Source organism: Crocodylus siamensis, chromosome 4 (assembly GCF_052110815.1).
Source record: "Crocodylus siamensis isolate JL-2025a chromosome 4, ASM5211081v1, whole genome shotgun sequence".
Lineage (NCBI taxonomy): Eukaryota > Metazoa > Chordata > Crocodylia > Crocodylidae > Crocodylus > Crocodylus siamensis.
In genome coordinates this window covers 47,261,470-47,273,898 of record NC_143398.1, presented here as the reverse complement: position 1 = coordinate 47,273,898, position 12,429 = coordinate 47,261,470, and the positions used below count along the sequence as shown (strand labels likewise).

At 43.5% G+C, this 12,429-nt stretch overlaps 1 protein-coding gene across 2 annotated transcripts in view; it reads right to left on the bottom strand.

Moving 5' to 3' along the window:
* WNT2 (Wnt family member 2) overlaps positions 1 to 6,607 on the bottom strand; it is a 34,892-nt gene extending 28,285 nt beyond the window's left edge. For both annotated transcript variants that reach the window (XM_090042223.1, XM_090042225.1), the window contains exons 1-2: positions 6,050 to 6,607; positions 3,677 to 3,900 (exon numbers count right to left, since the gene is read on the bottom strand). In XM_090042223.1, coding sequence (XP_089898349.1) covers positions 3,677 to 3,900; positions 6,050 to 6,129 — 304 coding nt within the window. In that variant the 5' untranslated portion in view covers positions 6,130 to 6,607. The remainder of the gene's footprint in view (positions 1 to 3,676; positions 3,901 to 6,049) is intronic.
* Positions 6,608 to 12,429: the final 5,822 nt, after the last annotated feature.

The following is a 12,429-nucleotide window of genomic DNA, read 5'->3' as shown; positions in this document are numbered from 1 at the left end:
AGATAAAGGTGAGACTTAAGCACCTAATGCCTTTATAAGCCCCTAAATTCAAGTTTTAGGTGTCACTAGCATTCAGAACCCCCTGCCTAATCCTGTAGCCACCTAAATGCTATCAGTGCCTACATTTCCACCAGTAAAGTTCCTGAGCTGCCTATTTCTGCTGTTGTGCACATGCACCACTGCCTAAGTCAGGGGCAAGCAATTATTTTGGGCAGAGGGCCACTTACGGAGTTTTGGCAAGCCATTGAGGGCCACATGATAGGCAGCCAGGGGCAGATAAATTTTAATTTTCTTAATTTTGGGGGGGGCCCTGCGGGTCAGACAAAATGGCCCGGCGGGCTGCATTTTGCCACCCCTGGCCTAAGTCCTTACAGCATTGAACGGCTGTGTGCTTATATATCATGCCTTAATTCAGGGGTGTCAAACATACAGCCCATGAGCTGGATCTGGCCTGCAGCCCACAGTCTTAATGTAGTGGGGACTTCCTGTGACTGCAGCCAAGCACTCTGAGGAAAACTGGGGCACTGGAGCTCCAGAAGTGTCACGGGAAGAATCCTAATGCCACAGCTCATTTCCATGTAGGCAGACAAGTGCCTGGGATGCTGAGTCTCTTCCTGCCAGGTGCTGGACTAAAATGGGGGAGGAGGGATCTGCGAGCCCAATTCAGCCCATGGGATCGGCCCCACACCATTCAGCTGGACCACAGACCAATCCTGCACCACTCACCTGGCCCACAGGGCCAGACAAATTTGACACCCTTGCTTCAACCATCAGGATTCATAAAAAGAAGCACATTTCAGTCCATCTTATTTGCAGTGCCTTGACTGGTAGAACCGGAGCGTGCTCCATCCACTCCATGCATTGACCTGGTATTGCAGTGCTTCCAGGACCGGTGCAAAAAACCAGAAAAAAAAAAAAAAAAAAAGCCTTGACTGGTAGATGTGCTCATATCATGTCTAAACCTACACATAACAGAAGTGGAAAAGGAGTTGGGGTCCCAGTAGCCCACTGATTAGTGGACTCACCTGTGACATGGGTGATGTGGATACTTCCTTTCTCTGCTTGGGAATACTTAAGCTTCCAGGAGAGTGCCTTAACCACTAGGCTATCTGACATTTGGAGGTGGGTTCCTGTTAGTTCTATCCCACTTTGTGTCAAATACTCAACTATATAATGAAGGAAGACCTGGAACTGGTCCCATGAGACTGCACTTACTATTGAGTTTTCATGCCATTGTTAGCCTCTCGCTCTCTCTTTCTCTGGCTCATTGAATATTTTGTTATTTTCATTCAGAACAGAGCAGTTCCAGCAGGAAGGCAATGTGGGTTTAAATCCCTTCAGGCAGAGGATAAATTTGAACATGAATTTCCCACAAGTCAACTGAATGTTTTAATCACTGGGTTCTAGGGTTACATGGGTTCACCACATCCTTCTCCCATCCTGTTTTGAAATGACCAGTTACCCCTCATTTTTTCAAAAGAAAGGGTTAGGTGCCCAGTCTATGAGAGTTTCATAGTTGTGAATCCTGGTAAAGATAGGTGCCTCCATCCAAAGTTAGGTAACTAAGGGTGTGAACAGATTAAACAAATGTACTAATTGAAACTGAGCTCAGGGGTTTTCCACAGTTCAGCTGAATCTAATTTAATTGATTCATCTGTTCACTCTATCCCATAGTAAGTGGAAGCTAAATTGTGGAAAAAAAATACCCTTTGTTTCATTCTTAGATAAGTCATCATGGTTTAACTTACTGTGGGACAGGAGCAGACAGATGAAACAAAAGATTGATTGCTATGCACCCAAGAAGGATAAATCCCACCTTTACCTCTAAGTGGTATAAGTGTCTGTCCATGCCCTAACTGTAGGTCGAAAGGCACAGATCTCTGCCTGAAATCACAATTGTGAACTTCTCCTGAAACACTCTCTCCTCACTGGACTGACTCTGAATTTCATTATTAGGTACTTAACTTTCCCTTGCATGAATAGGAAGATGAGGTGCCTTATCTATATCTAGGCTCATGAATTCCACCCATCAGCAAGAGACATAGAAGTCAGTGACTGTAACACTAAAAATGTCAGTGCCTAAGTCTCTATTGAAATCTAGCCCTTACTCCTCAGGCTTTAGTATATTGTTTTAAATAAAGTATTTCTTCACTAACAATAGTTTTATGATGATAACATGGTATAAATTTCATCTTGTAAACTAACAATGGTATGCATGTGAAAAGTAAGGTTTCCTTTGTGCAAATATTTATTTGCTGTTATGGTTACTCTAATTGAAACCTCAGAAAAATGCAGCATTTTTTCCTGAAATTTTACAGCTATGACAAAGCTTAAATATTTCAAAGAATTAAGTTAAAGGGGCAGCTCCTCAGCTGTAAACTGTCATAGTTTCATCAAAGTCAAGAGTGGTGACAATTTATACTAGTTGTCGAGCTGACTCGAAGTATGCCGTAAGTGAATCTGGATGTTAATTGTGTTATTTGAGGGCTACCTGTAAATTGGCTGGATTATCTTTTCTGGTTTATAGTGAAAAGATTTTTAAAAAATTGTTTGCAAGGGATGATATAAAAACATTCCCAATATCTTATTCTCCAATACATTATTTTTCCAACATATGTAATTTTTAAATACAGTCAGTTTGTAATGTCTTTACTGGTCTGTAGTTTGTGGAAAATATAACTTAAAATTCCAAGTAATCTTCATAAAGGTTTGGAAACAAGAAGTATGTAAAATTGATTCACTGGCAAATTTGCCAATGGCAAGCTAAGGAGTCACCAAGTACTGTTATGCTGTTCAGCTGATCTTGCTGTTCAACTTTCTGAACTTGCCAGGCAGAATGTATTCAAGACTATACATGTATGCAGACTCATTTACTCTCACAATAGGTTCACTTTTGGGTACAGCAATGGTGAGACTATCACTCTTGAGGGAAGCTCAGACACACTTAACTGTGCTTTTGGCTGTCTCACGCCCTCAGGGGCTGATGATTACATGAGAGCAACACCCTCTCCTAAGCATTACTCGGTGAACAGCTTTGCACACATTCTTAACTCTAGGATTATAATATTTTGTTTTTGTGGGTGGGGGAGAGGAAAGGAGGGGAGGATACACAACTGCAAGAGCTCCCTGCTTTGCATGTTTACATGCTGACAGCTAAGTTGCAGCCAGATTCTCCAAGAGCAAGTGCGTGTCTCTCCACTAATGATTCCACTGGAACAGGGAGACTCCCTTATACAAGGCTGATTTCAGATTCTGCTCCCTTTCCTGAAGGGGCCACTCACTGCAGACACAAGGGGCTGTAGAATAGTTTCCTCCTCTGCTGTGCAAGCTGGAAAAGCTGGTTACAGATAGTTGGTGTGAGGTGTGAAATGCTAGGGCAAGGAAGTCCTAGGGAGGGTATTGGACTAGGTGACCTCTGGAGGTCCCTTTCAGACCTACTTCCTTATGACTAAATTCTGGCAATCCCTCCCAGCCACAAGGGTCCTCCTGCTCCCCCCACACATCACAAATATTCCACCACTCCCACCCCCTCCCAGACACAGGAGTCCCATAGCTCTTGTTGCCCCCTCTCAATCACTGGGTCCCTGTTGCCCAGTGGTACCTGGGGCATGGCACAACTAAAGCCCCCTCCCATCACACCACATTCGTGTGCACCCTAGGTGTGGGGCATACTCACTGCGCAGTAGGACCCTCCCAAAGAGGCTGTGGTCCCGGTCCAGCGTGTTGCAGTTCCAGCGGTGCTGGCGAAACTGGTGCTGGCACTCTGCTGTCCACTCAGCCACACCCTGACCAATGGAACGCATTACCTCGGGGTGCCGGTGGCACAGCTGCCGCTGGCGGCTCACCAAGCCTGGCACATTGTCGCACATGACCCGTGGTGACCCCACCGCCCCCATGTACCTGCAGGAGGCAAAGAGCATCGTTACACATTAATTTTGGCCAGCTCCTGCTGGAGCTCTTAACCCTGGACTGTCAGCACATTAACACCTCTAAGTGATCTATAAAGCACTTGTTATGCAGCTCAAAGTTATGCCACTCCAGGGCAGGATTATATCTTTCTGTACATAACCAGCTCCTGTTCCATTAAGGTGGTATTGCTCCACCCATACCTGCCACTCAAACTGAGGGTGTGACCGGAAGCCAGCAGTAAGCTGATCAACTTTTGTGCGGCTCACAGTGTAAGGTGGAACAAGGCCAAAGATGGACAGGCAGCCACTGGTGATGGGGGCTGAGGTGGTACCATGGGCTGCGGGTGAGGGACAGTGCCTTAAGAGTCAGGGCTCAGCCCCCTCGGGGTGTGGAGAGTGCTAACAGGTGGGCAAGAGGGAGATGAGCCACTGGGAAGAGTGTGTAGCAGGGGAGGGGAGGGTACCAACCTTGCCTTGTAGTGGGTGTCTGGGAGGAGGTACCTTACTGGCTGGCAAGGGGAGGGGCTCTGACTGGAAAGGATGGGAGCATGGGGGTTGCACTAGCAAGGGAAAAGAGGGCACTGAGCGGGCCTGGTACACAGGAGCAGGGTCCTCATACACACATGCCAGGAGCTGCTGCTGCTGCCCTCCTCCTCCCCTCCCCCCCATACAGCTGTTGGCTCTATCTCCCATTGCTCTGCCCACATTTACTGTCATCTCTTCACACCAGGACCCATGTTAAAGTATTCAGTGTACAGTTGCATCTCCTGTCTTGGGGTCTAAAATCCTCCTTAAAGCACTGGATTGTTGTATTTTATATTATTGCATGTTTGGAAGAACCAAAGACCAAAATAGCTTCATGAAGTGCTTAACAAAAATCCTTGACAAAAATTAAATTACATCATCATCTGCATCCAGATGTTCTCTATTAGTCCTGAAATGTTTAGCAAGGTACCTCTTATAAAACCCAAACTGCCATAGGTGTCTTTTGAAGCGATCAACCAGAAGAAATATGTCTTTTTCTAATATTTTTGTTATTTTGCACAATTATAAAATTGTTGAAGCTGTAACTTCCAAAAGCATATTTAAGTGACAGTTGAGACAATGTGACAAAAAAGCAGTTACAATAACTAATGTTTATACATCTCAGAAAGCAGAAGTAGTCACTTTATTGAAAAATGGTCAGTCTGATAAATCAACCTGAGATCCAGTGTCAAGGTTAAATATGTCCCCTGCTTTCCAGGCTGACAAGGAGAGGTTTAATTCCCATCCCACACCAATGTCTCTTCTGTTATGTTTTAAGACCCCGTTTGCTGAAGGAAATCTCTAGCTCTGTCCTAACCTTTAACTGGTTCTGTGTTTTTCAGCTCACTTAGGTGGTATTACAACAAGATCGAATATCTTTTGAAGTCAGGATAGTGATCGATCCCTGAAGGATTTGTCCTGTTTGATTTAGAGGTTTTAGTTCAGCCATGAGAATTGTTTTGGGGAGGGAGGTTGGAGGTGGAGGAAGGAAAAGACAGAGCAGGGGCAGGTTGGGGAGAATGAGGGAACTGGGAATTCGTGTAGACTAGTCGGACAATTCAGCACTTGCATTTGAATGAATGTAAGGAGGGTAGGGAACAAGAGTTACATCCACGGATGCTGGTAGAAGAAGCCTATGCAAGCAGTAAAAAAACACATCACGGTGCTGCTTTGGCTGGTGACTTACCTGAGGGAGCTCCAGACAGCTTCAGCTTAAGCGACTGTTTTATGTACCGAATAAAGTCATATTCCAGCAAAGATATCTGACTTGTCAAAGAAGAATCGAGCCCATCTCTCCACAGATACTAGATGATGCTAAAGCTGGTGCCAGATCTGAACCAAACTTCGTGCACCCCGGTCTATTATTTACACAGCTGGGTATCCAAGCTCCTCTGTAAACCTCGCTGAAAATCCTGATCAAAGGATTCCCCCCCTTCAAGGCGCTTAATTATAAGGGGAGGGAGGGAGAGGAGGAGCCGGCTGGGAAAAGAGATGCTGAGAGAAGAGACGGGGAAAAGATACCCGGCGGCTGGATCCGGGACAGAGGTTTCGGAGGGGGGTCTGACAACGCACGCGAGGGAGCCTCCCCCAGCTTCCCCGGGCACCGCGGCACTTACCACCATGAGGAGGTGACCGGCGGGGTGGCCCCGCACAGGAGCAGGGCAACAGCAAGGCAGATCCCAGGGAGACAGTTCATATTAGAGCCCCTTCAGGCGCCGGGGCGGTCTGTCCTGCCGGGGCGGCCGGAATCCCATGGAGCGGGAGGCGGACGCGGCCCCGCACCTGGGGAGCTCCTTCCCCTGCAGCCCCGCCGGCGCGGGCGCGGGCGCGGGCTAGCGCCGGGCGGGGACACGCGCCGCGCTCTCGCCCCTCGTGCTGCGGCCGGGCGGCCCGCGGGTGGGGGTGGTGGGCGCCGCGCGGGCTTGGTGGACGGCTGATGGCAAGAGCCCCGGGGCGCCCGTGCGTCCCCGCCGCCTCCCCGCACCTGCAGCCCGAGCCCCGCGCGGGGCGCAACCGGCTGCGGCGCGGGACAGCGCGGCTACAGCCGCCGGCGCCCCGTGGGCGGGAGGCGGCGGGGCCCCCGCCCCGCCCGCCTCATGTCAACGCCGCGCCCCTGGCCGGGCGGGCGCCGGGCACGGGGCGCCGGGGCCGGCCCGAGGGCTGCGCGGAGCGCCCGGGGCTCTGGACACCGCCCCTCGCAGCCCCGCTCCGCCCCCGCGTGCGGCTGCAGCCAGGAGCTTCCTCCGCGCGCGCGGCGCGACGGGACGGGGCAGCCCCAGGGCCTCACAGCTCCCTGGCCTCGTGCTCCGACCGCCGCCCAGCCGCACTTCTCCTCCGGGGCCGCCCTTGTCCTCACGCCTGCAGGAGCTGGGGAGGGCCTGGGCCTTGGGCCAAACCCCGGCCTCCCTGTCTTCACGAGCGCTGCAGCATCCTCGGGGGCGGTGGCCTCACGCTTCCTGGGTCACTTTTCTTGCGCCTCCAAGTCCCTTCCTCTCGTTGAAGATCAGTGCGTGGCTGTTTTGGCTCGGCCTGGAGTTTGAAATAGGAAGAAGTTGCTTCGGTCTGGCACAAAGCTCTTCAAGTCACCTTTACCAGCATCTGCTGAAGCAATTTTCAGTGGCATTCATGGCTATTTCCTTTTTCATCAGTGCAACAGAGGAGAATGGGAGCTTGTTTGACACTAGCTGTCTCACTAGAAGTACCTATAGCTCACCATTGTTTCCCATGGAGGCCGTCTCTATGACCAGGACAGTCTTCCAGCAAACAGCAAAGTCACCTATGAGTCTGTAGATGATGCAGGTGGCCCAAGATCTGCCTGTTCAACAGCAAATAGATCCTGGTGCTATCAGGTCACAGGTCCTTCCTTTTTGTCTCTGGTCTGTCCATGAATTGAGCTTTGCTTGAAAAATGATCAGTGACACCACTGGGGGAAATTCAGTCCTCCAGGTCTCTTAATATCACATTCTTTCCAGTTGGCCTTCACTAGGTGTCTTTCACTTTTTTGCCCACCTTTAGAGTCAGGAATATCAGTGAGTGAGTTGGAGTAGACAGAGAACCTGTTTTGGGAGATGGTTGTCCAACAATGACAGGTCCCGTCCAATAGAGCTTGTGCCATATAAACATAGCTTCAATGCTGGTGGTGGTTACTTGTTAGTGCTGGCACTCATCCATTCATTTTCTGTTCTTCTATTTGATATGAAGGATTTTCTAAAGACATTGCCAATGGGAACATTCCGAAGTTTTCAGATGTTTCTGGTATGTCATCTGTATCTATTCAACACTCATACAACAGGGTAGGGATGACAACAACCTGGTAGACAGGTTTGAGATCCTGTACCCTGTTTGGCCCTGTTTAGTTACAATCATGTCTCACTAAAAGTAACCATAGTTCACTGTAAAGACAAAGTCTACATCTACCCCCTTTGTGAATTACAAGCATCTATAATGATGATAAGCTACCCTTTCCCTTTCCTAGCGGTAGGAGCCACATTTCAGTGAATAAAAGTTCGGAGTCACCTAAAGGTGCAGCTATGCCTCTGGGGGAATTTTCTTTAAGACTTAAGCTATGTCTACACACAATGCAATACTGCAGAGATACCCAAGCTACCTGAGGCTGATAAGATCTTTTTATTATTCTGATTGTATTTTTAAGGTATGTAAGGGTGCCTAAGGAATACAGACAGACACACTTTTCCATGCACACAATTAAAATAAAATTGTATCTGAGTAGCTCCTCCCCTCTTAAGTTCTGGTGTTAAAATACAAAAGCCTTGTTTGGTATGACAAAAAAACATCCATTTTAAAGATACTGGGATGCTGTGTCTAGCTCCCTATCGCTCTACATTTCCAAAAACCAGTACCCTTTTAGTTAAGTGACTTGATAAGGATTCCTGTACTTCCCATCCTAATATTTTAAAATCTGGTCTACAATCTAATGTCACCGGTCACATCGTGAAAGAAACTAGTTAGACCATTATTTGACTTGCTGTTCAATCTTTTCCCACCAGGAAGATCCTCAAGTATACATTCAGCAGGATGCAAAATTTTTGTATAGAAAACGTATTAATAAAGAACCAATATTGTACCATATCCAACACGTCCTTGTTTTTTCCACTTCCCATCTTTACAACATTTCTCATGCTCTATGTATTAAATGCTCTCTCTATACACCTAAAGCTTACTGTGCCAGGATTCACTTTTGTAACTTTGAATCTTCAAAACCTGAGACAAAAACAGTGCTAATGTATTCAACAGCCTCTCACTTTAAGGTTTAGAATCTTTATTTAAAATATAAATATTTGAATTATTTATAACTACTTCCATAACACACTGAGTATCTGCCAAAAGATCTTTATAATACTCATGATGTAGTCTCAAATGTGTGTTCTCTTGTTGATCTAATCACATATTTGTGTCTGCCTATGAATTTTATAAAACCTCTTTCAGCTAATAAATCTAAAAATGTGGAGGCTGGTTGCTGGCAAATATTGTCATTGATGGAATCAATACATCATTCTCAACTTTTCATTGTTTATAAAATGAAAAAATGGTTCCAGTGGTTCAAAAATTATGTTGTTAGTATTTTTCACCTGATTTTTAAAAGCCATCTTTGCTCTTCTATGTCGAAAGGATTTACTATTTCATCTGATAGGTAGCATACTGAATTGTGTGCAATGTGAGAAATTCAGTTTCAAATGGTTTATTATTTTGCTTATTTATTTAATAAAGTTAATCATAAGCCACAGTAAATCAAAAGCATTCAAACTAGTACTTTCATATCTTTACTGAGTAAAAATTATATTGTGTATTATGCAATTCTCACCTAACTAGTTTTGTTAAAAACCCAATAATTAATTTAAGATGTTTATTGGTAGGCCTGAAAACAAACCCTTTCTTCACCCCAATAGGTGTAAAAACTTCCTTTCACTGCCCCAATAATGTACCTCAGCGCAGGCCTGGATTGACTGTCTAATGATAAAGAGGAAGGCCATCCTGAATTCTCAGCTAAGACTAAAAATTGGTGGCAGTAAGTTAGTTAGCCCTGTTACGTGGACATTTACCTGCCGACAGACAGGCTAAGCCAACAAACAACTTACGGTTCCTAATAACATTTGGTTATAACTAAAGTGTGCTGGATTTGAAACAGCTGTTTAGCTGTAGAACACTCCATCTCTCATTACAAATCCCTTAAGCATCCAATACTTCCTTTAACATTTCTATGTATCTTTTAAATAATTATAGTGTGTCTTACTCTTGTCCCCCAAAAAGATAATGATTTCAAATAGAAATCTCCACAAAGAGACAGGTCACCTAGCTCTTCTCTAGATCAGTTACTTTTTGGCACCAGCACATGCTAGGAAAATACATGGCTACAAAATTCTGATTCAGTCATATAAATAGCATATTATCAGTCAGTACAATGCTTTTGATTTACTCAGACTTCCAAGTCTCAATTTACACTTCTGTAAAATGGGATACCACCTCACAGGGTTGTTGTGTAGCTTAAGGTAAGCAAAGCTCTTTAGCAATTTATCGCAAACCACCTTGCAAAGGTGTAAAATATTGCATTATTATTATTATTCTAGGAAAGTCATTTTCATTTTGATGACTTCCAGGGTAAGATCTCTCAGCAGGATTATTTTCATCTGAAATCACCCACAGTGAAACTAAATGGCTCAGAATTTCAGAACAGCATAGCCTAGAAGATAAATTTCCAAGTGGCCTCTTTTTTTTCTGCATCTTGTCCCTTTCTATTACAGGCACGTTTGAGAAGTGAATTTAGAATCAGCAATTGCAAGATAGAAAGATTAGCATGACATCACAAGGAGAGAATAAGTCCTGAAAGGCACAGTTTATGAGACAGTTTGAGAAGAGGAAATTAAACACAACTTCATGTGACAATGTGACAAAAGATCTAGATCAGTTTTAGTTTTCCTCTTAAAATTGTGTCTAATCTTCTCCCTTTCATTACAGTCCTTGTGATTCTGAACAGCTGATATTTCAGATAATCAACAGTGATTGTTCCAAGATTTTGGCTTCCCTTATCTAGCGTATCATAGTATGCACACACTTACACATGTTTACATATACATACATATATACACATATATATATACACATATCACACACACATTCTGAGCAGCATAAGGAGCTGCAAAGAGAAGGGGACAGTACTATACTTATACTGCACCAGTATTTCTATTTACAATTATTAACATCATAATGAAATAAATCCAAAGTCCAACAGGGATTTATCCACATGGGGATTCCACAAGTAATAAATAATCACAAAGGTAATCTGAAGATTTATTTAAAAAGAAACATTTTTTCATCATTTTTTAGGAGTGCAATGAAAATAAAATCTCTCTTACAGACAGTGGTCATTTGGGGGTATTAGATAACTGAAGTTGCCTAGCATCCTATTACTGCTTATGAAGTTATCTTCATAAGCAGGAAACTATAGCAATTAGCGTGCAAACTGAAAATAATTGCTCCTCTTAACTTTAGCTCTTTCTTATGTAGTTCCTGAAACTGTGTTCCTATCTAATTTAAAGAAAACCAGCCATTAAATAATCATTTGCTGTGCAAAATCTCTCTGTGAAGCCTGCAACAGATTTAAACGCACCTACAGTTCCAACCAGTGTAGTAGATTCAGCGTTTATGGCTGTCAACCCAATTTTCTAAGGTGTATCTGTATCAGGTAACAGGGCAATATCATGTTTTCTAACTTGGATGAAAGTAGGGTAGTTAAATGAAGACATCTGGAATTTATTTAAATTATTACTTTTCTGTTGACTTCATCTTTATAAAATAAGCTTAGTACAGAACTCATACCTATAATTGGTTTCTGTAAAAAATTATTTTATAACTTTAAGTACACAACATTTATCGATAAGCATGATTCTTTATATGTATTTTTCAGCAATGACATCATTCATGCTGTTATATTTAACAGGTTATAATACAAATACCGATAAAAACTATTTTCTGCAGTGGTTCTCTTTTTTAAATTGGTATATCTGAAGTTTAACATATAAAAGGTCTTTAAGAAATAAATATTCTTCCACAAACTTTGGAAAAAATATTTCTCATTTTAGTTACTGTGTTAGACAGCAATTAAATTTATTACTGAGAAAAAAAATTAATACTGGATTGCAACAGTGAAATTGAAATTAAGTTCTTGGCTTTTTTCCTGGTTCTACAAGTGACATTTTAGGCTCTCTGCACCTCTCAGTGGTTCAGTTGTACATCTATAAAGTAAAAAACAACCCATTTCTCCGAAAGATATTTTGAGATCTAGTTATTGTCTAAAACTGTCTGAGATCAAAAATGTGTGTGTATGTTTATAGTATTTTCCATATAAGATGCACTCAAAATAAAAAAAAGCCTTCTGCAGATTTCAATATTCCATCCATGTTTGAGAGAATGGTGATCACTTTTGATTAAGACAAAGATGTGGAGAACATCAGCATTTGGTTGTGACAAATCAGTTGGTAGGAAGACAGATTTGGTAGTACCTTGACTACATTATTAGCAAGAAAGGTAAAAGCAAATTTTTGACAATTTTTCACATTTCTATTTGTTCTTTCTTAGTAACTACTGGGTGAAGTAACAGAAATATTACTGGTACAAGAAAAACTGTGATAAAAGTGAGAACATTTTGAGAGCAAAATCCAGTAAAGTTCTTTCTTCAAACCTTGACAGTTAAAGCCACTGTTTTAAAGCTTTATGCACACCTTCATTTGTGCTGGCAGAGGACAGCAAAAAAGCTGCTGAGTGGGTAAGTATATAAGGAAACTGTGGTACACGTCCTCCTCCCTGACGTCTAGAAATAGAAGTCTGCAGATTTAAGAAGAATCTAGGACATCAGGAGGTTGAGTAATTTAATTATAAAAAGAAGGGAACATAGGTTTCTAAGAAGATAGCTACAGAAGATTTGGTAAGAGAAAATGCTCAAAGCAGATTTCTTGTTGAACCACTGAAGCGCAAAGGGCTG